Genomic DNA, 27,733 nt, shown 5'->3' with positions numbered 1-27,733 from the left:
TATAACGCGTGAATTTAACCCATTTCTGAGGCTTATTTTCTTTTCCTAGGTCTCTGAAATGCCACCAAGGCTCGGTTTCCAGGGCATGGATTACTAAAGATACTTGAGGGCATGTGTGGCTGGAGGGGCCAGCCCCCTTTCCCAGCTGCGGGGTAGCACACTTGTCTTCATGTTACCTAACACACCCTCACAGCAAATACCTTCCTTTTCCAAAGGTAAATACCTCCAGTACCTATGTATGAGGGAGTGGATGGTTTTGCTTTATCTAGATTTCCCTTTTTTATTCTTTGTTATGCTAAATAGCACAGTAATTACTGTCTTCCCTTTTATATACTTGCCTCAAGTCGTCATGCTTTCCCAGGCTTCAGTTGAGCTGTTTATGCTATCATAATCTGAGATGACTGTATTGCTGCTTATTTAGGATTTTTTTCTTTTTAGAGGAAGCAATCTGTGGCGAGAATATGATGATGTTTTCTAACTGTAATAACAGCTATGACAGGAAAGTTCTGCACAGATATATTTTGCTTCTGGCAACAGGGATTTGTTGACCTAAATTTTAGCAGGAGATTAAGAAAAAAAGCTAATTACATTTTGTATGCGTTAGACCTCAATTCTATGGGTACCCGTAAAGCGATATAATGAACTCCAGCGTTGCAGTCCTGGAAAGTGTGCGTTAAGTGTGGATGAGGGATTACTTGTGCAACGTAAAGTCACTTTTCACGTATTATGTCATAGTTTGCAAATGATGTAATTTGACTTATTTTCAGTGCTTTACTTCTAACGCTTGCCATTCAGGAGGCATTTTTCTGTAATGTTAATTTAATGGTTTAATCTGCATTCCTTTATTTAATTGTGTATATCTGTATAATATAAGGTCACCCAAGAACATACGCATGTATGCTGTCAATGAGTTACGTAAATCCTGAAACTCATCACATTGAAAACTAGGTACTGTTGTGGTCAAAAGGGCATATTTTGTTGCTTTTTCAGCCTTTGAACTTCCATTAATTCCTCCTTCTTTCCATGCAAAGAATGAGCACGTGTCGATGGTGTACACCTAGTGGTCCCGACGCCACTGAGTTCCTGAAGAGCTATGCTTCTAAACAGTTGTCCCCAGAAGATCTTGAAGGATCCAATGAAGATCTCTGTTACTGCCTGGAGTGTGTGCTTGAATACCACAAAGCCAAGGAAAAACTGCCAGGGTTACATGAGGTAATTAAGAAATTTGGCTCCAACTAGAGAGGGAGGACACAGACTGCAAGGAAACGTTCAAACGAGGTTTCTGTGGTCCAGCTTCAGTGTAAGGGGAGGTTTTGTGCAGGGGTTGTGTTTATTGGTGTTGGGGAATAGGCCATGTGGCTTTTTAACTGTTTTGCTTTTTATATATTGTGTTGCAAAGAGCTGATTGTAAAGCCAGAACACCATCTTGCTTTGCGTATATTCAAATTAGCGAGAACTAAAACAGTTGTGGGAAGTTGCTGAGTAGACGTTATAGCCATCTGAAAAAAAGAACACCTGCCAGACTGTGTCAGTGAGAATAGGTAATGGTCTGTGGTGAAACACACAAAAATGGAAAAGTACTGTTTGTCTGTGGTGGCTCCTCCCTGAAAAGTCCTCTTTTGGCTGGTCCTCAGAAAAGTCCCGATCCTGGGAGACCTTTCTAGGTATAGCTGGCCACTTCTTCCGAGGTAGGCTGGCCCCCTACATCAAAATGAGTGTGCATTTTTGGTAGTATAAAAGCCTGAGCCTCATGTGATGTGGAGAGGCAGAACCTCATAGCACCTAGGTCAACATTGCCTCCGCGGGGATGCCCGCTAAGGTTGAGTCTGCCACCTCATGCTATGATGATGTTTCTTGGAGCTGGTTTCCTGATTGTCATTACATGGTCTTTGGGGTTGGTAAGATAACCAAACATCAGAAATATCCTTGACTCTATCTTTTATTATCTCTATATTTTCCCTATATTAATAAACTAGTTGAGATTTCTCTATTGTGTTTTGTTTTTCTCAACCTGGAATCCTTGAACTCTGGAACACAGACTAACAGCTCACCCTCTTCAGTGTGTTTTCTTTGTTCCTCAGGCATCTGTTCCACTCTCGTTTCTTCCTCTTTTTGTGAACTTTCACTTTTCATTCATAGTTTTCTGCTGTGCTTCAGTTTGAGATCTGCTCCAATCTTGTGCAATTAAAACCAGGCAAAGTTTAAAACTCTGTTATCTTAAGCCTTTTGTAATTCTTCCTCACTAGTATCCCAGTTTTACATTTTGGAAAGCTTGTGTGTAAGATGAATATTTGTAGCCAGTTGTTCACTGTTGCTCTTTAAATTAGATTTCCCTGCAGGGCAATCTCATCTGAGTATAGACTGGAAATAGGTGGAGTCACTGGACTATTCAAAGTTCTATTAGCTGTAGGAAATAATCTTGGTTTCTAATTGAAGTTGGGAGAAATTTACTTGAGATGAGTAATGTTAAGTGAGCTGGATCTGCTACAAATACTTAGCAAGTCGGTCAGTCTGTTTGAATTCTTTACATTAACTCCATTCACCAATACATTACAAAATATGTGAGAAGGCAAGATTTAAAAAAGGCTTTTCCCATCTTCCCACATATGATTGTTTTCTGTATTGTATACTTCTTTATATTGGCCAGTGAAGCAAAGTTTTGTGACTAATCTCTGGCCTGAAATAACAACTGAGATCGTTGATGCATATTTAACAAAAATATAAAACCACCATACTTTATAATCCTAGCTCTGAAGTGAGAGTTTTGTGATTCGCACAATCTGAATTCTCCCTCAAGACTTCATCATTTTACACCACACTTGGAAAGAAACTTTTTAAATGAAATTTTAAGTTTTGAAAGTCTAGTTAAGGTTTCTGCATGTGATAATAAATGTCCTTAAGTGCTTTCTTCACATATGCACTTAGGGTAATTGTTTTTCCCTTCTGAATAGGTCTTGTGGGAGTTGGAAACCTCCCGTCTTGTTGCCCACATTGAGAAATCCATGCAAGAAGAAGCTGGAGAAGATGATGAGTTGTTTGTAGTCGATGAGAATGGACAGACACAGCTGTCTGGCTATGTGGGCCCGGACTTTGAGAATAACCTGCGAGTGCCCCTTCTAGAAGTACTGAAATATCCGTATCTGCTGCTGCATGAGAGAGTCAGTATGTATCTTACCATGGACGGTTGGAGGGGAATGGTATTATTTCTACTGAAGGAGATGAAAATAACAAGTAGTAGTTAAACTGAAGTTCTAGTGTGTACGTGTGTGTGTATGTATTTTGTATTTGTCTTATTGCTTGGGTTTCTTTGCGAGCGTATAAATTACCCTTTAATGTAAGTGTTTTATCCTTGTAGGTGAGGTGTGTGTAGAAGTGCTCTGTAGAATGGAAAGAAGTCACAGTTCCTTTCAGGTCTTTGAGAAATATCCAGGAATTTATCTCTTTTTGGTACACCCAAATGAAGTGGTAAGTTACTTTTTTTTCCACTAAAACTTAGTTTTAAATGGCATCAGGATAGATTATTATTTTTAATGGCAAGAGCATGAAAATAGTAGCATTCAGAATTTTAAGTGTTTGATTTTCTGTATTTAACAATATATAGAAAAATGAGATTTCAGTAGGAATATAGTTACTCTTGCTGAAGAAACTGTTCTAGAATCACTTTGCTGTTTGTATTTAGTCTGTGGAAGTTACAGATGTTCAGCTGGCTTATTTAAACACCAGTGTGGAGTCCAAAATTTCACGTCCTAAGAAACAGTAAAAGATTTAACAGTATTTTACTTTACACTTGCTCAAACTGAAGTTTTCTCAGTAGGTCAGAGAATAATTCCACCAAGGTAAGAGTGGACAAGAGTCCTGTGCTGAGAGCACAACTTAACACCTGTTGTTACAGTATACAATTATCTAATCGGAAAAACAATGTTTAGGTAATATAAGCAAGTACAAAACCAAATGCTGCCTTTTTGTCACATAAATCCCAAAGAGTTTTGTTTCACAGGCTCACAGAGTAGGTTGGAAGGGATCTCAAGGATCTTCTACTCCCACCTTTCTTGGCAAAGCGTGACCTAGAGTGGAATGGCAGAATCTTAAGTGTCCAGCACTGGGGAATCCACCACTTCCTGGGGAGATTATTCCAATGGCTGATTGTTCTCACTGTGAAAGTTTTTCCTCTTATGTTCAGTTGGAATCTCCTCGGGAGCTGTGATCATTACCCCATATCTTTTCCGTGCAACTGCTTGTAAAAAGGGAGTCTCTGTCTTCTCTGTAGCCATCTTTTAAATAAGGTCTCCCCTGAGCTACCTTTTCTCTAGGCTGAACAAACCCAGCTCTCAGCCTTTCCTCATAAAACTGCCCACTCTTGCAGTTACGAGACCTTCCTTTAGTAAAAACACACTTTTGTCCTGTTTGTAGTAGCAATGTTTCCTAATCTTACAGCATTGTGATTTTATTTGTTCTTTTTTCTTACTATTAATATAAAACTTTTTTGTTTCAATCCTTAGATTCGTCGATGGGCCATTCTAACAGCAAGGAATTTAGGCAAGGTTGACAGAGATGATTACTATGACTTACAGGAAGTGCTGACTTGCTTGTTCAAAGTTATTGAGTTGGGGCTTTTTGAGAGTCAGGATATTTACAGCTCTTCAATGGTTGAAAAGGGCAAACTCATCCTTCTGCCATCTCACTTATATGATACTGCCAACTACAAAAACTATTGGCTAGGTGAGTATGATCTGGAATGAATTTGTACTTGTAGTCTCTCATAAATATTTGTTTCAAGTCAGAGCTCTCCTGTTTCATAGGTGCTATTTATTTTGGGGCATGTCAAATTGGAAAATTGAATGTTGCACAACAGTAGTGTGTTTCATGTTGCTGCTGATCTCTTTGGTCAGGTGTTACACTGATAATGGTGTTGGAAACATCCTTGGTTTGGTGAAAATTAGAGCAAACGTTTGCAAATATGTGGACAAATTGCATCTTTTTTTTCTTTTAGGGATTTGTATGTTGCTTACAGTGCTGGAAGAACAAGCTTTGGATTCCTTGTTACTGGGTCCAGACAAACAAAATGACTTCATGCAGTCTATACTTCACACCATGGAGAAAGAAGCTGCTGGTAATTAATTTTGATACTGAGTTTAAGGCAGTTCATAGCCTATTTTTCATCTTTATCAAACTTCCTTATTGAAATTCTTAGTGAATTCTTAGTAGTGTATCTCAGGTGATTTCAGCTGAGGCTTATTTATCTTCTGGAAGATGGTCACTATTGCGTAATACTTGAGCAATACTGACAAACATTGAAAAATTACATTTAAACTCTTAAGTAGAAAAGGAATGGCAGTGCCTTGCATAAGTCTGGCTTAGAGGTTTTGAGAGGACAATCTGTAACTTCTACCATATTGTTTGCATTTAATGTACAGGTTGTATGGGAATGTGCATTTCACTGTGGCATGCTTTGACTTTTCAGTCCTAAAATACAGAAACACCTTCTTCTGAATTGCTACAACTTGCTTAAAATTTGACTCTTCCACCCATTTGTTTGAAAGAACCCCTTTTGCAGCTGGGAATTTAGGCTAGCAGCCCTTGGACCATTCTTGTAGGCCACGTGTCATGGCATAGCCTGGGATTGGCACATGAGCTCAAGATCTGGGCTGTGTCTCAAATGACTAGGTTTTTATGAGCTTAATATATTTATTGAGGGTATGATGTTACCTTATATGAAGGGGAAAGAATATACTTGAGAGAAGGCCAATTGCTTCTAGCTTGAATTTGAAGTATAAATTGTCATAGCTGTGTAAGTTGTACCCACTTCATAGAACAGTACTGCAAAAATCAATGTGGAAGAATTGGATTCATCGAGGTGCGAAATGTTAGTTACTGCTATCCAGTTACTGCATAAGGAGCAGTGTCTTGTCTGCACAAATAAGTGAGGTTGATGTTTTTCATCCTTTTTCCAGGTTAAAGAGTATAGTTACAACTTACTATAATACATATATTAGTATTTAAGAAAAATCAATGAAAACCAACTGCTTTCGACTTCAGCTCAGTCAACTCTCCCCAATGTTACTGTTATGTTTCAGATGAGTCTACTGACCCCTTCTGGCCAGCGCTGCATTGTTTCATGGTTATTTTGGATCAGCTCGGATCTAAAGTATGGGGTCAGCTTATTGATCCAGTCCAAGCCTTTCAAACCATTATCAACAGTGTGAGCTACAACAGTGAGATAAAAAATATACGCAGTAGCTTTAAGAGGTCAGTTTTATTTGGAGACTAGATCAGTTTTATGATTTAATACCAGGTAGTGTAGTAACTTTGGTCTTGGTTTTCTTGTTTACTTGTTTTCTTGCTTACTGCTATAACCAACTGGCACATAAATTTAATGGAGATTGCCATGCCTGACACTCTTTGTAAAGCTGTGGGGATTCCTGAATTTTCAGTGCATTACATAGTTTTAGATTTGATTGTAGTTCCAGATGACAACTGATTCGAGTTTACTTTCAGCTCGTGTTAAGCTTTAACTATTTCTCAAGATTAGGTTTACTTAATGGTACTGTATGGTTTTAAGACTTTTGTTTGTTTTCTAAATGTATTCCTTTAAGGGAAGGTAATAAAGTGGGAATCATGGAACAGTTCTTCAGTAGCTTGGATAACGTAGTGAGCTGCTGAAAGGAAACACATTAAAACACATAGCAGGCCCCAGATAATCTTTTGAAAGGTTTTGTCTTCATATACTTATATCCTAAGATAAAATGGATTTTTTTAACTTCTGAGGGACAATATTGTCAGTATTGAGCAAAAAGTTAATGAGGTAAAGTGTTTATTTGGCACAGAAGTACCTGGTTAGCACAGTGCTAGGAAGCCTGGAAATAACTTCTTTGAGAGCAGAATTTTGTTGCTTAAACTTGAACTCCATCTTTTGGCACACTGTCCCTTGTAAAGGTATTTATAAGAATCCAGGTCCAAAGACTTCAGGAACACCTATTTTGGAAAACTGAAGTTGTGCCTAATTTTAAAAACCTGGTGGAAAATAAGATAACCGTACCAGTCATTTACTTCATGTGGTAGATTTTGAATCAATTTTGAGTGACAATGTCTTAAATGTTCAGTATCTTTTATACATGCACAGTTTATAATCTTACAGATAGCTGCAGATATAGATACATGGAATGTTGTAGATAAGAGGAAGGCATATTTAAGGAGATTTTCCTCAGTTAAACAAGCTATTTGAGTGTTGTGTTCAAATAGTTATATACAAAGTTGAGGAGTGCATAGCCATCACTGAACTGTGTTTATGCACAGAAAATTCAAAGCAAATGGAGTTCTTCTGGGTGCTTGTTCTAGATAGTCGAATCTGTGGCTTAGTAGAAGGCTTTTTCCTGAGGCAGCCACTTCTCCTGCCTCTTACCAGCAGGATAGAATAAGCCCTACAATTTTAAATACGATGTATTTTCACAGGTACAAGCTTTAATAGTCACCTGGTCAGTATCTGAAAAATGGAATCTGTCTTGGCCAGTTGGCTTTCTTATAGTGTAAGTTAGTTGTGTGGAGTCTGTAATAGTTTCTATTTCTTTTCAGGTCACTGAAAACTGAACCAGAGTCAGACTACAATGATGACATGGTTACTTGCAGTCAGATTGTGTATAGTTATAACACAGAAAAGCCTCAAAAGGTATTAAACCAATATTTTGTTTCCCTGTTCTTTGAACTCTGATCACAGAATGAAACTGTCAGTTTAAACCATCTATAAAATACATGAGGGGAAGTTACTTAGTTTCTACTAGCGGTGTAAAGAAAAAGTACTGAATGATGTATGTCACTATTGTGTGCCTTAAATAATAGCCAGTCTGATCACTTCTTGTTCAGTTGGTACATACAGAATAAATATTTATGGATGTGTTCTCCTGATGTTGATGCAATGTATTTAAGAAATGTCTTTGAAGGCTTTAAATGTATATTTGATTATCTGAGGATATGTCAGCATATCTTTTGGAGAGTTCACAGTGATTTTTAAAGGAAATGCTACTTTACACTTATTTCATAGGTTACATTTTAGGAAATGAGTTATTTATACACATGCGTTTGATTATTTTTTGCATTTTTAAAATTTAGTTTTAGACTTGCATTAGGATATAAGAGATGTTACCAATGAATGAATGTATATTTGAAAGGAAGTAACTTTTATGACTAGTAGAAAAACACCTGGGAGATGGAACTCTGCAGATGTTTATGATGAGGATGATTTGTGGTGAAATTATTTTTCAGGATACTGGATGGAAGACTGCCATTTGTCCAGACTACTGCCCCAACATGTATGAAGATATGCAAGCACTGGCTAACATGCTTCAATCTGCAATTGGTAGAGATACACGTATCCATCAAAGCACATTTTTGTGGTTCATCCCTTTTGTTCAGTCGCTTATGGATTTAAAGGACTTGGGTGTAGCATATATAGTAGAGGTCATTCACTACCTCTGCTCGGAAACCAAAGGTATTCTCAATGAAAGTATCCAGCAATGTGAAAAAGTTTCTGAATTTTTTCTTCTGATCTTGGTCTCCATTATTGAACTACACAGAAAGAAGAAGTGCCTGCATTTGTTATGGATTAGCTCCCAGGAATGGGTGGAAGCAGTGGTGAAATGTACTAAGCTTCCAGCTATTGCATTTACACAGTGCACTGAAAAACTACCTGGACAATGTGTGAGAGGTTCATCGACAGTATCTTTACAAGCTTCTAACTCTGTGCAGCATGCCTGTGTGCAATTGATACGCAGCCTTCTTAGAGAAGGCTATCAAATTGGGCAGCATGCTCTTTGCAAGCAATACCTAGACAAACTCAATCTTCTTCTGCGAGGAAGTCTATCTTTAGGTTGGCAGCTGAACATCCAGGAAACTCAGGAATTACAAGTGTGTTTAAGGCAAGTTATAAGAGGTATAAAGAACAGAGCATTGGATACCTCTGTGGCTGCAGGAAACGATGCAAACTCTACAACTTCACCTGCCATTTCTATAAGGCAAGAGAAGAGTGCACATGGTGGTGGATGCGAGATGAGTGTATATGGCAGAGATGACCGTTCACTGTGTGCTGTCTCATCAAAGGAAGGCAGAGATTGCTCTAGCTTCTTTAAAAGTGAACCTGGTATGCAGGAGAATGAAGATGATGGGATTATGCTTTCAGGGTTCAGTGGCACCTTACTGAAAAAAGTATCAACTGGACTAAAATCAAGTTCACTGTTAAAATCTGAGATTAAGAAAGCACCTGATGTGCAAGCGTCTGACTCGAAACAGCTTGATTTAAATGACTTGGCTAAATATAACTGTGAAGATCAAATTTCAAAGTCCTGTTTTACGGATAAAAATTCAGCAAATGGTCGTGTGCCATCTAGCTCTGAAAACAAGAACAATATATCCAGCCCTGCTTCTCGGATCAGGCCACTGTCAGTGAAGTGTGGATCAAGTGACAGGTTGTTAGAATTTTCAAAGTATTTCAAGAGAGAAAGCAGTTCAGTGGGGAAGAAAGAGGAGGATTTTATGAAGACTGTTTCTGAAGATAATACTTTAACAGACTCCCAGGTTGATAGAGAACTCAGTAAATTATCTTTAGCTGCTTATGCCAAAGGTGTCAATTTTCCCTTTGATTCAAGCCAAGAGAGCTCACTAGATGATAATGTGTGTGATATTAGAAGGAAAGTGAAAGGTGTGGTAAGATCTTCCAGTGATGATCAGCGTACCACGTCTCCCTATGGTTCAGATTGCCTTAACAATAAAGTCATTATAATTTCAGACTCTTCTGATGAAGAAAACTCTGTGGTTGACAAGAAAGAAACAAAAAAAAATGAAAATGAAAATGAGCAGCCTTCAACTTCCAGCTGCGCTTCTGGTAGTGATACCAAAACCGAATCAAAGGTATCAAGCTCTCTCTTGTCACTGGAAGACTGTGAGTCTCAGTGCTTTGAATTTGAAACAGAACTTGATGTCTTTTCGGTTTGGCAAGATACTCAAGACTATAGCATGGAAGTAACTCAAGAGTATAAACAAGGTCACGTTTCAACATCGGTTGGGAGTAGTGATTCAAGTGAATCACTGGATGATCACACAAATGAATGGGGTTACGATATGGATTACCTAAATGATGATAGCATGGAAGAAGAAGCAAACTTGACAGGAAAGACAGAAAATCTTTCTCATCAGACAGAAGCTGATAATACAAAAGTAGTAACTGATTCAACGTGGCAAGAATCTGTTGGTGAGGAAAATGCAAAAGATCAACTGGAGAATTCTGCAGGCAAAGGCACTGTCAAAGACTTCACCCTGCACTCAAAATTGACTGAACCAAGAGTATCTACATCTAAGATCTCATTAGCTTCAAAACTGGCCCTTAAGAAAAACAGTGCAAGCCCACAGAAGAGTATAGCGAACTCTAAGGTAGCAAGAACTGTTCAGAGAAGCCCTAAAAAACCTGTCCTTAAACCAGCACAAACCAAAAAACTATTTCAAAATACATCAAAAACTTCCCAACCTGGCAGTTCAAAGCCTGCTGTGGTTCCTCCAAGGAAAGTTCGGCAGTGTCCAGCACCAGCATCAACTGTAGAAAAACTTGGTCTGAAGAAGGCGCCTCGCAGAGCATTTGAGTTATCCCAGCGCTCTTTAGAGAGTCTGGCTCAACTGCGCAGCTATGGTAAAGCTGCAGGGAGAATTGGGATTGCACAGAAACAGAAGATTAAACTAATTGCTCCTCAGAGTTTGTCTATAAAACATAATAAAAAATTGCTGGCCTGCCAAGACCTTCAGTATTTAAGGCAGACAAGGCCCAAAAGAAGGGTTGGAATGGGAAATCCTGCAGGAAGTTCTGGGGGTAGAAACAAAAAAGCTTGCAAACTGGATACAAAGCTTACGAAACAAAAGCCTGGAAGGTTTGAAGTGGCATCTGTTGAAAAGCAAGGAGAGAGTAAAAGGGTGTGTACTGGTTATCCTGCTGCGGGTGAGAGAGAATTTGGAAGCCTTTTTGTGGAGGAGGAGACTGGTGTCTCTAAACTGCCTGGTTTTTCAGACATTAACGTAAAATCAGAGGATAATGGTATGATGGTTCCTCCTGTACCTGTGTATTCAAGTCCCTCTTCCTCTGCATTGGTTGGAGATGGTAAAAATGAACCTTCCGGAAATGATTGCATTGTCCAGCCTGAGTGTGAGAAGACAAAAGAAAATGGCTGTAAATCAAATGAAAATAGTGATGGTGATGATGATGATCTGTTTTTAACTCAGTTAGATCCAGTGGATATGGAATTATGTTCTGAGGAGGAAAGTGTTCAAGATACCACTAGAGCTAGTAAAAACCCAAAGGAAGTGGATACTGCTGAAAGCCTTCAGCAGAGTGAATCCTCAACTATAGTGAAATGCACGTACAAAGACTGTAATGAAAAAGTAGAAAACCCAGGAGAGTACTGTAGTAAGCATTCAGCTACCAGCTCAGAAGCAGATCATTTGTTTGCTAAACCTTCTCTCCTGCCATCTAAACCAAGAAAGCCTTCCACTACCAAAATTTTCAGCTCAGCAAGTTCTTCACGGAATGCAGCCTTCAGCAAGGATCTCGAAGATGTTAAAAAGCTACCACCAGCTTCAAAAAGCAAGGTGAATGCAGCAAAACCAGTGGTGGTCAGGCCTCCAAATGCAAAGCCTATACCGATAAGAAACCAGACGTGCAAGTCTCCAAGTTTCATTAACGTACCTCAAGCCAATATTCCTAATAATGTTCTTCAGTCACAAAATAGACAGAATGACAATGCTTCAAACATTTCCAGGAGGCCTGTCCAAGAAGCATGTTCTTCCCCCTTTTATGTTAAGCAGCATGATTACAGTATTTTTATTACTGAAGTCCTAAGGTGGACTTATGAAATGTTTGTAAATTCCAGCCTCTTTGGACCTCCAAGTAATCTGACAGAGTCTTTAGTAGCCGCTGTTCCTGTCCACTTTCAAGGATATAATGACTATTTCAATACATTTTTCCCCTTGATGATGCTAAATGCCTTTGAAACAGTAAGTAGCTGTATGCCTCTTGGTTTTGTTTTCATCAGCCCTAATAGATTTTACCAAGAGATTAAAAATTGTTACATGCCTTATATTTACCTTCTGAAAATGTTCAGATACAGGTCTGAATACAGGAATGATGAGGGGGAAATATCACGACAGTTAAGCTTAAGATGGGGACTGTCAGTGTTACCTTAAGTACCACTGTTTTATTGGGTGTGCATCAACAATAGCATGCAAAAGGAAGGAAAAAGGAAGTGGTTCCTGTTTCTTTATAGCACATAAAGTTTAAAATGGAAATCTCCTAATGACAGTTTAAAAAGGGGTAATGTTTTGATTCATGTTGAGAGCTTATGTGGGGGGGGGGTAATCTGAAAAGTATTTTTTTTCCAAATAGTTTGACTTTAATAGTTTATAGTTTAATAGTGAGAAAATGCAGCATTCCTTCAATTGAAGTTGCATGTTTGCAAATTCAGTCATTGCATCCTTTCTTCCATTGAAAAAAAGGTAAAAAATGAAGTTAGTACCAGGATAATACTGGTATTTTAAGGTGAAAATGTGGTCGGGGGGGAGCATACATTTGTTTCGAAGAGCTTTGTAAGAAATGAGAGGGTGTTGGGAAGGAAGCACTTTTCATTTGCTCTGTTTATGTAATGTGCCCACATACATTGGAGAAATAGGTAGGACTGTTGGCTTGTACCTGACAGTCTGTTAGCTTGCTTGTATTTCTGCTTAGTGTGTTTGCCCTTTGAGTCATGATATGCTATTTTTCTGAAACACTAAACCCTTCAAAGTATTTTTATTTAGCTATTACTTTCCAACATGTAGCTGGCACAAGAGTGGATAGAAAACCAGAGAGTAAGAGAGAAGAGTTACTACTTTAACTTACAGAGCTTCTCTGCTGACTTGAACACAGCAGATTTTACAGGTAAGGGGTTGTTTTGTGGGGGTTTTTTGGTTTTGTTATTTTTTTGTTTTAATAAACCCCTCTTCTCATTTTCACATAAGCAGTGTGTTGTAATGAGCTAGCACTTACAGGCAGAATTTGTGCTTTACAGAAAAGATTTGAATTTGCTGCTTTACGTAATGCACATAACAGGAATGCATACTTTGCAGGGAATCTGTGGCTTATGTGTTAGTACAAAAAGTTACTTGATTACTGCTGAAATCTTTTCAACTTCCCATTTCATTCATTTGTGATTTTATTTTAGCTTCTGTTGGTAAATAAAATAGTCCTTGACTTGCTTTATTTTTATAGTGCTATGTTCAGGCTTAAGGATGCAGGATGGTGTTAAAACTCTTCATAGTCTTTTGCTATAGCTTTTAATTGCTTTAAAAATTAACAGGTGAGTGTTACTGAAGTATATTGAATATGTTAATTGTAGTACTTCTATAGTCAGAGAGTAATTGTAACCCTTTTCCTTTTAATGTTCTAATTATTTCAAAATGTATTTTGGGTAGCTCATCTGCGAGAAAGTGATTTGGCAAAGCAGCTTCATCCAAAAGAAGATGACTTAATCTTTTTGGTGGTCCAAAAGAAAAAAGATGCCTTTAGGGAAGACAGTGAGATGGAGGACCAAATAGTGAATGAAGTTGGTCTCGTGACACGATTTTCTCGTGCATCTGGCCGTGCAACTAGTAAGTTAATAGGGTTGAAATAAAAATGGGATTCTTCTGGGTACCATAAAATGCTACTTCGTCACTGGTTGTTGGTAGTTGTACTGTGCGACTTATCTCGGAGGAAATGGGATTGTTCTTCCACTACAGCATGTCTCTTCTGTGCTAGAAGCTTCGTAAAAAGCCAGGAACTATAGGTGCAGACCTGCTTTCCGTGCGTTTTTGTAGGCACTTCCTAAAATATAGAGGTTAATACTTTGCATAAGAACAGAAACTAATGATGACTAAATGCTCTGCATACATTTTGAGGAGTTCATTCCTTTGAGATACGAAGTGCCATGAACTTCAGTGGTCTCACTGACTAAAATTTTCACTATCTTCTGGAACTGAAGTTGTGAATTACCAGCTATCAGGATTAATGCTGCCTCATTAAAATGGTAATCTTGGTTGGGTTAGAGAGCGTTGTTGTATATGTTTTATGGGGGGTTTTTGTTTTGTTTTGGCATTTGGGTTTTTTTGCAAGAATGAGTTGTTGGCTTCCTAATAGAAGGCATGGTTCTGATGAATTCTTTCGAGTGACCTGTTAGAATGTGTCCTACTTAACAGTTTGGATAGTCTTTGAATTAACGGCTTGTGGTTTTGTTTTGATTTTTCCTCCCCTCTTTCAATAGGACAAAAGGAGCAGCATACCATCTGTCATCTTTCTGTGCGAACTCGAGGCAATTTGTCATTCTTCGTAAATAAGCAAGTGAAGTGTATGGTGGTTGGCTCCCTGGTGACCACACACCGAACATTCAAAGGTCTGCTGCTACTGAGCAGGAGTCCCCTGGCTAAACCCATCATAAATCCAAGTTACAATGACTTCTGTCCCAGAGATTTGCCTGTAGCTTCAGAAAGCACTGTAAGTCATGCAGCTGAATATGATTAGGGATGACAAAGTGGGCATTTGGATGTGGTTTTGTGAAAATGGTTTTGCATGCTGCTTTTTGAGATAAGTTTCAGAAGCACTGAGTCACTGCATTTCAGAGTTGGTTGACTGTGTGATAGTGTGTTTCTGCTGTGTTGACATAGATACTAATAGTGCGCTTCAGGCAGCTTTCAGGTGTTTTTCAACAGTGGACGAGTGTCCGTTCAGGAAATAAGGCATAGTATGGAAAAGGTCATGCAAAATAAAGTGGTGTGTAGGGTAAATAAAACCTTCATTACAGCTTGACTCGGGATTGGGTGTGCATCTAGAGCAAACCTAGAATTAAAAGCTTCCATGCCCTTCAAGTTCTTGAGTTAGAGGGGTGGGGGACATTCTGAAAATACATAAAATGAACATGAAAGGGTCGATCAACATTAATACATTATTTTTCCTTGTGTCTCTTTGTTCAGGCATGGAATGTGAGTGAGTACAATGAAGATCAAAAGAGAGCCATTGAGACAGCTTATGCCATGGTGAAGCAGCACCCGGGGCTTCCAAAGATCTGCCTTATCCACGGACCACCTGGAACAGGGAAATCAAAAACTATTGTTGGACTTCTGTCTCGTGTTTTGAGAGAAGTAAGTGAACCTGATGTGATTGTCATGTGCTGGTGATGCGTGGAATGGACACAAGGATGGTGTCAATGGAAGAGCTTTAGCTAAATAGGAGCACAGTATTGGTAATTAACCGGGGGTGTAATTCATTAAGTTGACTTTATTACATCTATATAGTATAGGGTATAAAAGTGGAAATTTTGGGCATCTTGGAAAACATTTATTTTACAAAACTTGAGTAAAATCAAGGAAATGTGCACAGTTGGTAATAAAAACACTTGTTTTTTAAAAAAAAACCATTTTGATATATGAAAGAATATTATCTGGTCTGTCCTATTTAATGGTTTTCCTGACAGCATCCAGTAGATTTATCAAGTACATCATTGTTGAAGGGAATTCATGCAAGTAGTATTAATACATTTGACTTGTTAGTCAATGTAAGACATACCTTAAGAGATACTTAAGCATGAGAGTCCCCATAGTCTGCCTGCTGGTTAAGATGAGCATACAGTCTGGCTTTTAAATCACAAATGAAAACAGTCTAAAGAGCATGTTTTGGTTTCTTGTTAATTAATCACAGAACACCAGGAATGAGAAAACGCAAAAAACAAATTCCAAGATCAAGCCAAACCGTTTTCTTGTTTGTGCACCATCAAATGCTGCTGTTGATGAACTCATGAAAAAGATCATCATTGCTTTTAAGGAAAAATGCCAAAACAGACAGGAGCCTTTGGGTATGGTTTACTTTAAAATTCTGCTTAAAATTCTGCTTAAAATTCTGTTAAGTTGGCAAAACCTGAAGTAAAAGCTAGAACAGTTGATTAGGTATAGTATGTATATGCTACTCTAAGCAGCTTTTTTTATCTTGCAGAGCATGATTCATACATCCTTATACCGTTACTAATTTCAGTGTGCTTTTCTACAAGGTGTTTTTTTAATAGATGGCACTTTGTCTGTATAAAGACACTGACCCTTTCCTCATAATGTTAGTTTCAGTTCACCAGTTTTTACTCCTTAGAGATTTGAACACAAGACTATTACCTCAATTTTGAATGAAATTGGACTTAGATCATGCTGAACAGACTGAAAAGTTTCACATCAGAGCCTCTCACTTGTGCTTTGTTTTCTCCTCCTGGTTTGTAACTAACACAAAGTAGGTAAAGTCTGAGCAAGGCCTCTGGTGTACGGTGGGGAAAAAAAACCCAAACCTTTATAATAACCAAATGTTAGTTTGTTTTTGGCTTACCAGCTGTGTTTCTGATGGTACTTTGTCATTTCCTAAATTAGGAATTCTGTAAGTTTTAGATAAGCCTGAGAATAATAGGTTGTTCTGTTAATTTAGAATAATGTTCGTAACTGCTAGCCAGCACTAAAACATCGGCACCATCATCTTTGTTGCTCATGTGTGATTGTTTGTTTAGAGTTTGGAATTCCTGAATTTTTTTAGTTGTGCTTAGATAAATTATTGCAAGCCCCTGTAAAGCAGAAAAGGAAGAACCTTGTTTGATATCTGTGATGTTTGCTTTTTTGTTTCGCTCATACCAAAGTGCAGAGATGATTGGGGCAATCTAAAAGTATTTTAACCCTGATTTTGTAAACAGGAAATTGTGGTGATATCAAATTAGTGCGACTTGGTGCCGAAAAAGCAATCAACAGTGAAGTCCGGGGATTTAGCCTGGATAAGCAAGTTGAACATAGGATGAGTAAGTAACATTCAAATCAGACTTTTCTTCAGTCTTTGTTGAGCTTAATGGTGTTTTGCACTTAGGGCTATGTGTTCTTTAAGAAGGAAGAGCTGGTAAGAGATTTTTCTGCAAATGTGCTTCATGAAGTATTGTTGTTCAGTCTTGGTGGGAAAGTGTCTGCTTTCATAAGGCCTAAAATCTAAGTAAAACGAAATAAGCAAGACTGGGTTTGTTTTTTGTTTTTTGTTTTTTTTTTAATGAAGAAATTGCAATGCATATATGTAAAAGCAATGACTTTTAAGCAATGCAGCTATGCAGCACGTGAGAGCTACAGTTGGAACCAAGGCTCATTATCTTTATTTTACAAGACCTCAGTAGAAAACAGAAAAATGCAACACAGAAGTTTGTCCATTTGAGTGAGAGCAAGTATTATTGTAATGTGGTCTTTGTATTTCTCATGTATGTTTTCCTTTGTTTTATTATAGAACGAAAGCCAGGTGACTGTGACCAGGATATTCAGAAGAAGAAAGCTGCTCTGGATCAAAAGCTGGACATGCTGTCTCGTCAGCGTGCCATGCACAGATGTGAGAAGAAGGAAGTGGTAAGATAGTAGTGTTTTGAATCCTGCTTGTATTTTTTGAGAGTAAAGAGTTCTACTGTTTAATGCCATCTCTGAGCAGTAACTGTCTCTTCAGCTGCTTTTTCAATTAATGGACAGTTTGGTTAGCACTGCAAAAGGGAGTGAAGAACTTTCCATCAGGGTATATTTTCAACTGGTTGATCATGCCACTTCTTGCACTGGTGCTCACTAATCTTCATTTCATTCTATCACCAGTTAGTTTTTAATATAACCATATTTAGAAACCTTAATGATTTAATTTGATTGTATACTTCAAAGCTCTGGTTTTGTTTAACTGGAAATAGTAATATACCTTGTGGTCTGAGATTCTGGGATATGTGTTGTGCTTGAAGTTGTCCTTTTTTTTTGTCTAAGAATTTGGCATTTGTGCTGAGATTACAGATTTCTGATGGTAAACCTTTTTCTCAGCTGCACAGAAATGCAAGATGTAACATTGTGTGTTGCAAAGTCTAAATATGTTGACAACTTTCTAAAACTGGTCGGTTTCTTCTGGCGCATATAATATTAAAAAAAGTCTGAACAAGTCTAAATGTTTAAGAAATGAATTAGGGTAAGGGAAGAAAAAAGGTATATGGAAAATATGTGGTTTCTCTTTATTTTTTTTCTCCCATCTAGAGTCAAATGTTAGATGATGAAATTGGCAGACTTTCAAAGGAGAGACAACAGCTTGCTTCTCAACTAAAGGAGGTAGGAATTTATCTTTGAGGCACCTCTTTAATAAACCTCAGCAAATACATTTCTCTACTTAATATTCTTTGGGATAGAGATTTGGTTTTGATGTGGCTGGAAGAATTTATAGAGTAGTAGGTAAATAGATAAAGGTCATAAGCCAAGTGTAAGTTATAGTTATACAGACTGCCTGGTGTGAAATCCGGGTGTACTCTGGCTGCATATTGCAAAAATCCTCAGACAAACCACCAAAGCAAACAGAAATCCCCAATACTATCCCCCCAGAACTGGATGGAAATATCCACCCTTACGATTAAGGGAGAATTGAAACAATTGTGCCATATTTGGCAAAGAAGCATGCTTGTGCTTATGTTCTAGGTGTATCTTCATTACCACTTTCATGCCCCTTTACAGTCCTCCTGGAGCTGAGATACTCACAAATATTTTGAAGTAAAACAACAACTGGAAGAATTTCTTGTGTGTGTGGAGATAGAAAGTGGAAATAGGCACTGACAGCAAAACCAGTAATTAAGGCTGGGTGATATGAACCTTGTGATGAGTAAAGGTTCATCTTTAATGAATACATGCTGCCCCTTAATGGTCCTGGAGGCTTGGATTTAACAAATGTGATGGCAAATAAAGCTTTGCTCACAGTGCATCTGGATTGCATAGCTGAGAGATAAAAGGATACTTCTATCCAGCTTGCAGCCTCATTGGTATCGATCTGTAATTTAAAGTGGAAGTAACACTTCAGTGAAGTCGACTTGTGCCTTTCATTTGTAATAATGGAGATAACTTCACTGGGGTGATGCATTATGCATGATCTCTTTGGCAGTTAGTATTGTCCAGGCAGTTAGAAGTTGCTCTAGGATGATTCTAAGAAAGCCTAAACAGGAAAGGAGACATGGTGTCCTGTTGTACTTGAAGGCTCGGGGACACTCTCAGAAAGTACAGGCAGATATCATCTTGGAGTCCGACATCATCTGCTGCACGCTGAGCACAAGTGGAGGATGCCTGCTGGAGTCTGTGTTTTTTCGGCAAGGACTTGATCCTTTCAGCTGTGTCATTGTGGATGAGGTCAGTAAAGCTATTAGAACTACAGCGTGTTCCACCTCTAAGGTCTGCCTTGCTCTCTGCTTAGGTGGCTTGTGGTTGGTTGGCTGCTGGTGTGATATACCGTGGGTTGACTGGCTGTTGGTGTGATGTATTGTGGGTCAAGTGGCTCATTTTTGCTTTTTAACTGGTAGCCAGTCTGTCCTGCTGTGTAGAGCCATGAGAAGAATAACTTTTACTTGCTGCTTTTTCTGACTTATTTGGTGCTTTAATGGAAAACGGCTTTTACTTAAAAATCATGGCTGAAATATGGTTCTTGCTGCTCTGAAATCTCTTCAGAGATGTCCAGATGGTTGGGTTATATTTGTATCTGTTTAGAGTGCTCTGCATATTTCATAATAAAAGAAAAATCTGTTTGTAGTCTTTTATTAGGGAGAAATCCTTATTTTTTCCTCTCTTGAGTTTGTGGTGTTTTTTTTTATTTTTATTTTTTTCCTTTTTATTTTTTAGAAGACTTAGAAGGCATTTGAGTTATCCTGGCTCTGTTCCAGGAAATTGAACATCCTTCCCTCCACTCCTTTGCTTACAACTTCTACTTTCTGTCCTGTTTGCATATACAAAAGGCAGGGCAGTCCTGTGAGGTTGAAACACTGATTCCACTGATCCATCGCTGTAATAAACTTGTCCTTGTTGGAGATCCCAGACAGCTCCCTCCTACAGTAAAATCAGTGGTAAGTATTCAAACTGTATTTTCTTTTTAATGCTATGTAGTGCATACAGGGTAAAGAACAGTATTTAGAGAACATGTAAAAAGAAAAAAAGACACTTCAATGTCAGATCAGGATGTGTATGATGCTAACTTTTGCCCTGCAAGTTTAGTCCCTTGTTATGTGGAGACCGTATCAATACTGCCTTCGAATGTGTGGATAAAGCTGATGGAGATGAGAGAGTATGACCTCTATAGCCTTTCCTGGTGCAGCTTGGAACTGATTTTGATTTCATGCACCATTAATAATAGCTATGGCAATAGGAGTTTCAGTGCAGCTCTGCACTTGGTCTGTGATGGGCACTGTGTTGTGGCAGGCTCTGTTATTTCATTATGTGAGCTTCAGTCAGTGTCAGTTTTCTTAGGGAATGGGGGATGAAGGCTGTTTGTATGGGGACTTCACCACCCTATAGATGTGTTCCAAGGACTAAACATACAGGATTGTTCCTGTATCTGACAGTAAGGTCTGTTTTAAACATCTGGTAAAAAGGGAGGAAAACCAGACTGCCTTCTCTAGAAGGGTAAATCGTGCGGAGGCTGTGTGCTTGCTTAAGGAGATGCCACCTGGAAGATCTTTCTTTTCATTATTGTTGATGTTGTTAAAATTTCCCAGTGTTGTGACTCACAAAGAAAAGCTGCCTTGCTAAAGACAACACTGACAAAAATTGAGATTTATGCAGGTGATCCTTCCTGAAACAGACTAACACAAATAGAAAATTGAAGTGCAAGTCGTTGTCATTTTATCAGTGATTTAGAAGTTTGAAAGAAAACACCAAGTAGTTTTAAGTTGAAGAAGCAAGTTCCTGATGTTAATTTGGGACCCATTCTCCAGAAGTCAGTCCCATGTTTCTCCCCTGGCAGAAAGCTCAGGAATATGGCTACGATCAGTCCTTGATGGCACGTCTGCACAGACACTTGGAGGAGCAAGTGCACAAGAATATTTTACGAAGCCTGCCAGTAGTGCAGCTGACTGTGCAATACCGGATGCACCCTGACATCTGCCTCTTCCCATCCAATTATGTTTATGGCAGGACTCTAAAGACTGATAGGTGGGTGACACTCTGTTCTCCTTTCTAAGCAGGAGGTATTTCAAAGAAACCTTTTCATACCAGGATATTCTTTTGTGTCTAAAAATCCCTGAGGTTGTGTGTGGGAAGATGCTTAATGAGAGAAAACTCTCATTCCACCTTTTTAGAGCTGGCTGTGATACATAGGTTAACTAGGTCACTTAAAACTGAGCATAATTACTGCTTAGAGTTCCTTTTCAGACCTCAGTATCTGCACATAGCAGTGAAAGTTAAGGAGTTTGTGGAGGGGAAAGCTAAAAGTTGCTTGTGTTTGATAACCATGGTGTAAATAAATGAAGTATCAGTTCTTAGAATCCTGTATGGTTACCTAGTGATAAAAATGTTATTTACAGAGCAACAGAGGAGAGCAGATGTTCTTCAGAGTGGCCATTCCAGCCCTACCTTATTTTTGATGTAGGAGATGGCCGTGAGGAGCGAAACAATGAGTAAGTCCTGCATTCTACTCAGCCAAACTTTAGATTTGCTGAGAAATAATTATCTTCTCTCTTTTGTTGTTCCCAATATGCATAAAGTAGCCAGGACTGCATTTTCAACTTTGTTTCATTTAGTTTCACAAAAAAATCAGGTATTAAATGTTCGGGGGGGGGGGGGTTTATTTGTTTTGCTAGATCTGAAACTGGTTTTAATATTGATTTGGCTGGCTGTTAGCTGCTAGTGAATACCTACAGTCTCTAACTCTAGTAGCAATTTGAATTCCTGATTTTTTTTTTAATCGACTTTCCTTTCACAGCTGCATGCTGTGGTAGTACCAGAAGGTGGCAGGCTCAGTCCTCCCCTTTGCCTGTTCTGTAAGGAAAGCAAACCTATATAGTTGTAAGGAACCTGAAGTGTAAGCCTCTTGCTGCTAATACTTCTCACTGTTGTTACCCCTTCATCAGGGCCTGCCTGTAGAGTTCTTTGAGTGTCTATGTGAAGGAGACTGGAAAAGTTCAGGACAGGAACTTTGACTCATAATTCCCTTACAAATTGGCCTGAAGTGCTGAATTTGAAAGCACTGTCAAACATGGTTTTGTAATGTTTCTATTTTGTCTTGTTCAGCTCTTTTAGTAATCCTCAGGAAGTGAAGCTGGTGATGGAATTAATTAGAATAATAAAAGAAAAAAGGAAGGATGCGGGTCTTCGACGCATTGGAATAATTACACCTTACAGTGCACAGAAAAAGAAAATTCAAGAACAACTGGACAGAGTGTTTAGGAATAGCAGGTAAAGAAACCATGAGTTTTCACATGGGATGTGGCTCTTGCATGTTTCTCCCCTTAAAATAATAGCAAAAACTCAAACCTTCTTCTGTACTACTAAAATCTGTACTTAGTCATGCCTTTAAAGGGGACATGCAAGCCTTTTGTTTAGACCAGGCCTGACCTCTTTGTACTGTTTATTAGTTATTACTTTTCTACGTGCTCTGATTTTGTTGCTGTTCTGAATAAAGTGTATTTAAAAGAAAAACTAAAATTCCAAGCTATATGGACCTGAACAGCTTTTCAGTAATGGTGCTGGCCTCAAAAGTAAATTTAGCTTTAGATTCTTACACTGAAGCAGAAGTTTACCTGGGGTTATTTTGACAGATGATGGTTAAGGATAGTATTTAAGCAATTTGCATTAGTGTGTTGCTTAAAAATTCAACTAATGTACTGAACAGCTTGCTAATTCTTTCTTTAACAGCCCAGAAGTGGACACAGTAGATGCATTCCAGGGACGAGAGAAAGATTGCATCATAGTGACATGTGTCCGGGCAAACAGCACGAAAGGGTCAATTGGGTATGTTTGTCTTCTGTGATTTGCAAGTCCCCTTTCCAGTGACACTAGATAGAGTCATATTTTTTGATATGACAGTAAGGCAGTTATGTAAGACCAGAGCAAGTCACTACAGCCAGCAAATTGAAGGGTATCTTAATGCATGAATTAATGTTACTGGTTTGAAATCTCTGACCAAAAGGGACATGGAAATGGTAAGTATTGTGTTCTGTGTTGCGTGCTGATGAATTTGTGTCCTCCCTTAGCCTGTCACAGTTTTGGTTTGGCACGATTGGTCTTGGGAACTTGCCTCTTTGCATTAGTACTGCAGCAGTTATTTTTCTTACAGCTTTTGATCTATGTTGTAACTTTCTGAATGCTGCTCTCTCTAAATGAAAGCCAATTTCTGCAACTCATTATCCTATTAATATTACATTCTCTCTGTAGAAGTACTGTTAACTAGTTACATATGTCACTAGGAGTGTGATGCAGACAAGCTAGATCTTTGACTTCTAGATGGATATGCTTGTCTTCTGAGTTGTGACGAGATTTGCAGGAAGTCTCGATTCAAGATAGCAGGTTTGGTAATTTTACATGGGTGTTTCCTGTTTGAGACAGAAGGAACTAACTTATGGGTCATCAACTTTCTGTGACTTACGGGTCATCTTGGTTTAAAAAACGGTAATAGAATTATGTTGCCTTAAGTTGGCTTTGAAGTTAAACTGCGGGAAGTCTGCATAAACAAAAGTCTTTGTTTCTGCATACTTACTGATACTGATTTTCTAATTGCTAGATAAAGGACTTTTAACTGTGCTGAACGTTACTTTGGGAAGAGAAAGAATCCAAATCTTCTAGAAAACAACAGTGATGATTTTTGGACATCTCTTAATCTGGTTGATTGAGTTTGGAAACTGAAGACAGCTAGAACCTGACAGTTCTTTTGGCTGACATGGGACTTAAGCTCTGTCTGTTCTTTTGGAAGAGAACTTTCCAGCTTACTGTGGTGAAGCTTTGGCAGTGCAATGCTGTAGAAGCAGTACATGCTGATGAGTTGGACATCTGCTTCAGGGGCAGGTGTCATTGGCAAGGTGTGATGGGAAAGTTTGCAGCACCCTTATGATCTTGTAGCTGAGCAAAGTATTCTTCAAGGTAGCTAATCCAGCATTAAATGTACTCTGAAAGTAACTTTCAAATGGTGGAGAAAACTCCAAGGAAAGATAATGTTTTCGGTTTGGTTTGTTGTTTCCCCCTGTCTACCCCTGAGAAAGTAGTTTTGTTGCTTCTCAGTTTTAAAAGCTGTTAGGAATATTTAGTAGTCTTTCAAGATGCTCTCCTTAAGTCCTAAAGAACTATAATATCTGTAGTGCTGGATCTATTCCCCATGTCTGCTTCCTGCCTGTCTCGTTTTCTGCACTGCCCAAATTTCCTGGGGCGGTGCTGGGACTTGTGCAGTTTGGAATTTGCTGAAGAGCAGGTCTCAGCACTGTGACCACAGTATCAGGTGTTGATGTTGAACCTGCTCAAGCGAAATTTTACAAGGACTTGGCTTTGTTTTGCAAACTTTGTTAGTATAGAATAAGCTGGGCATTTTTTGAGCTTTTTCATTAGTGAAGAAATAATTTATATTACTTTCACAAACCTTTTTTTTGAGTGTTGGTAAATAAACTCTTAATAGAAATCAACATTTAAGCATTTGTTTAGGTTTCAGTACCTTGGTTTGTGATATCGCATAACCAGACTAGACAATTTCCATAGTGCAAATGCTGGCTTTCTTCTGTAAGAATATACATTTCACTCTTGAAGCATGACAAAGCAAAAGTCTTTTTTTCATGTGCTACCAGTGCAGGTCACCTTTAAAGTAGAATACTCGTGTCCAGTATTCAGTATTTCAGTAGAATATTTTCCCATTAATCATGCCAAATATTATTAATCCATTTCAGTTCAAGTCAAAAAGAGGCTTAAAGTCTTCATAGGTGAAGTGAGGTTGATGTCCTCTGTACTTTGAGGAGCACTTAAGGAAGCAGTGGTTGGCATTAAGCGGGGATTTACTCTAAGAAAGGAAACATCAACGGCAAGAACTGGAAAGAACTGGAATTCCCTGCAAGGAGTCAGAGTGGTGAAAGAAAGAAACCACGATTAATGCAAAGCCCTTCATGTAAGGCAGGGCTGTTTCAGTGGGATCTGGGAGTGGGTCATGAACTACTGCTGCCTTTATAACTGCTTCTGTTATCTCCATTTCACTGAAATTGAGTATTACCACTTTTTGTTTTAACACTTAAACCTTGTGGAAGAGTAGTTTAGGAGCTAAGCTTTGTCTTGTCACCTAGGTTTCTGGCAAGTCTCCAGCGTCTGAACGTTACCATTACCCGAGCCAGATTCAGCCTCTTTATCCTTGGAAGACTGAAAACTCTCATGGTAGGTACAGTGTTAATCAAATGATCTTCCGTGATCCACCCTCTTAGGCCAAGTCAGGGTTGGGAAAGTGAAAACCATCCTTAGACTGCTGCAGTCTATGAAAGGGGACCCTTCTGTGGTGTTTTGATAAATCAGTACAACCGAGGCCTCTGAAAGGTTCTCTTCGAAAGCTTTGGCTGTAACTGCCAGCTGCCAAAGCTCTTTAAAAAACCAAAACAATTAAAAATCTCTTTTCCTTGCTTCCAAGAAGGAAATTTAGAAATTACTCTCACAATATTTTTAGTAACTAAATTGTAACACAGTGCTTTACAATTCAAGTGTGGGGGTTGTGAAAAATCTTCTCTCTGTTGGTAAGATAGGGTGATGGCAGAAATGTTTCCTTGCTCGATCCTTCCCGTGCCTCCAGCTATTGTATTTGTCACTGGATACTTGAGCAAAAAAAATGATGTTAAAAAGCCAGACCACCCCCAAACATTCCCATGATCTTCAGATTATTGGGTTTGATACTACTTTATGTAGTCACGTGATTTCTAAGTATAGGCTTTGCTTGTACTCTTTGAAACAGGTATTTCTTAAACAGAACTATGTATCTGGGGGGGACTGCAAAGGCCCAATGAATGTATAGGGGGTGCTCTTGAAGAGGCTTGATGTCTTACAGTACTGGATCTTGATTTTTTTCCAAGGGTGGGGTTTGATAGCTGCACCACAAGAGGGCATTAAAGCCTTGTTCCTGTTTCACTCTCTGTGCAAGAAAACTTCTGGCCTTCATAAATACCGAAATTGTCATTTGAAGTGGTAGCTCACTGATGGCTGAAAGTACCACCCCTATGTTACAGCAGCCAGAGTGCCTGTTGCTGGTTTGCAAGTGAAACATAAGATCCTTCCATTCCAGAAGGAACATAACAGTGGTTTCCATGACAGTTGTGTCAGGTACCTTAATTAAAGGAGTTGTATATCCTCTGTCCATTTGTGTGGATTTCTTTCCAATAACCTTTCTTTCTGGGGTGTGTCCTTTTGTCCTTTTCTGAAAGGAAAACAAAGACTGGAATGAGTTGATTCAGGATGCTCAGAGAAGAGGTGCCATTATCAAGACATCAGAAAAAAGCTACAGGAAAGATGCTGGTAAGATCTTGAAGCTCAAGCCACCAGTACAGCCCCCAGCCAGTGCAGGAGCAAAGCAACCTTCTCCAACGCAGTCGTCTTCCAGTGGCAAGAAGCCACTTGCAAATCCAAAGGAGGCCAGCAGCCCTCAGGAGCTCACTGCTGGCACTGGTTGTGCAGTGCCACAGGGAAGTGGAGGGCCCCAGCAGCCACAGTGTGCTCAGACTGTGGACTCCAGGAGAGTCAGTGCCCCTGCACGAATGGTGGCAGCAGTGCTTCCTGCTGATCAGGAGAAACCACGGGACCCGAGGCTGGCAAGTATGGCTAGTAGAACTGAAGCCAAAGGGAAGGAGCAGGCCTCAAAAGACAGCAGTCAGCCAGACCAGAGCAATCCAGGATCAACATCACAGCAAGGCTTCGATGCGTCCTCAGCTGCCAGGGATCAGACTTCCAGGACAGAAGCTTTCAAGAAGCCCCAACAAACATCGGGACAGTGTGATTTGCCTTCCACGGCTCGGCATGAGGGTGACCAGAGAGCTCCTCCATTGAAAAGTGGTTCAAAATCCCACAGTGAAGGAGGTGAAAGTTGCATCAATAAACAGAACAAAGACTATTGTGCATTAACAAGAACATCAGAAGAGTCACCTGTGAACACAGAATCAAACAGTGCCAAGCGAAGAAAGACATTTCACTGACTTGAGTATTGGCTCATTACTGAAAATCTATTCCCAGGTTTCTCTCTAGCAAGGGCTGTATTTTAAATTATTTAGTACACTTGGAACTCCCTTGTATTGATACCACTGCTATCAGTAGGTTCATCTCTTTCCCATACCTTCTCTAATTGTGAAGGGGACTTTATACCTGACAGCTGATAGATTTGAGCTTTTGTAAAGAAAAGCTGGATAGCTGCATTGCTTGGAAGAGCAGTCGTCTAGGAAGTTAAGGTTGTAAATGTTTAATGATGTATATTTGTACAGTCTACAAAATTATTTTAAGATTTAATTTGGCAAATATGTAGCTTCTTGTTTCCTTGTGCAAATGCTAATTTCTTAGGTATTTTTTTATGAAGAACCAGAGCAAAGCAGAAGAAAAGAAAGAAAAAACAAAAATACCCCCAAGTCCAGAAAATAGCCATACTTTGTTTCCCCTTTCCACTAATGAGTCTAATTTATTTGATGGCAGAGTGAATGCTGATAATGTGGTAGCAGCGATTCTTCCTCGTGCTCCACTAGTGCCTCTGGAAACACTGAAGGCAGATGTATATTGGTTGAATGGAGAGAATTCTACTTATTTTGTATATTTTATGGCCTGTTTTTATAAGAACAGAAGAGCTTCCATATATACACACGTGCCTTGAGTTTTGCTCTTGCTGCTGCTTCATCAGTTATAATTCTTTTCTTATTGCAGAGGCAACACAAACTGCAGATTA

At 39.0% G+C, this 27,733-nt stretch overlaps 1 protein-coding gene across 1 annotated transcript; it reads left to right on the top strand.

Annotated features, from left to right (window-relative positions):
* Nucleotides 1-53: 53 nt before the first annotated feature.
* On the top strand, nucleotides 54-27,413 carry SETX (senataxin). The gene is made up of 25 exons (XM_057401589.1): nucleotides 54-215; nucleotides 1,032-1,212; nucleotides 2,952-3,162; nucleotides 3,356-3,465; nucleotides 4,500-4,719; nucleotides 4,991-5,110; nucleotides 6,075-6,246; nucleotides 7,570-7,663; nucleotides 8,257-12,024; nucleotides 12,844-12,943; nucleotides 13,477-13,653; nucleotides 14,304-14,533; nucleotides 15,010-15,177; nucleotides 15,734-15,887; nucleotides 16,755-16,856; nucleotides 17,324-17,439; nucleotides 18,094-18,165; nucleotides 19,075-19,224; nucleotides 19,824-19,931; nucleotides 20,828-21,015; nucleotides 21,387-21,479; nucleotides 22,093-22,257; nucleotides 22,717-22,812; nucleotides 25,116-25,203; nucleotides 26,235-27,413. Exons 2-25 carry the CDS (start codon nucleotides 1,033-1,035, stop codon nucleotides 26,997-26,999), a joined length of 7,647 nt encoding a protein of 2,548 aa, XP_057257572.1. The 5' UTR covers nucleotides 54-215; nucleotide 1,032; the 3' UTR covers nucleotides 27,000-27,413.
* The last annotated feature ends 320 nt before the right edge of the window (nucleotides 27,414-27,733 follow it).

Source organism: Pezoporus wallicus, unplaced genomic scaffold, assembly GCF_028554395.1.
Source record: "Pezoporus wallicus isolate ANWC-B61680 ecotype Strahan unplaced genomic scaffold, APGP_CSIRO_Pwel_v1 contig_8013, whole genome shotgun sequence".
Classification (NCBI taxonomy): Eukaryota; Metazoa; Chordata; class Aves; order Psittaciformes; family Psittacidae; genus Pezoporus; species Pezoporus wallicus.
This window is presented reverse-complemented; position numbering and strand designations above follow the sequence as displayed.

What these genes read in the sequence shown, in the direction of transcription:
- SETX (XM_057401589.1), top strand. Translation starts at nt 1,033, where the DNA reads ATGAGCACGTGTCGATGGTGTACACCTAGTGGTCCCGACGCCACTGAG. An exon ending in CTACAAAAACTATTGGCTAG is followed by an intron (nt 4,720 to 4,990) that starts GTGAGTATGATC and finishes TTTTTCTTTTAG; the next exon opens with GGATTTGTATGTTGCTTACA. An exon ending in CTCCTACAGTAAAATCAGTG is followed by an intron (nt 19,932 to 20,827) that starts GTAAGTATTCAA and finishes CTCCCCTGGCAG; the next exon opens with AAAGCTCAGGAATATGGCTA.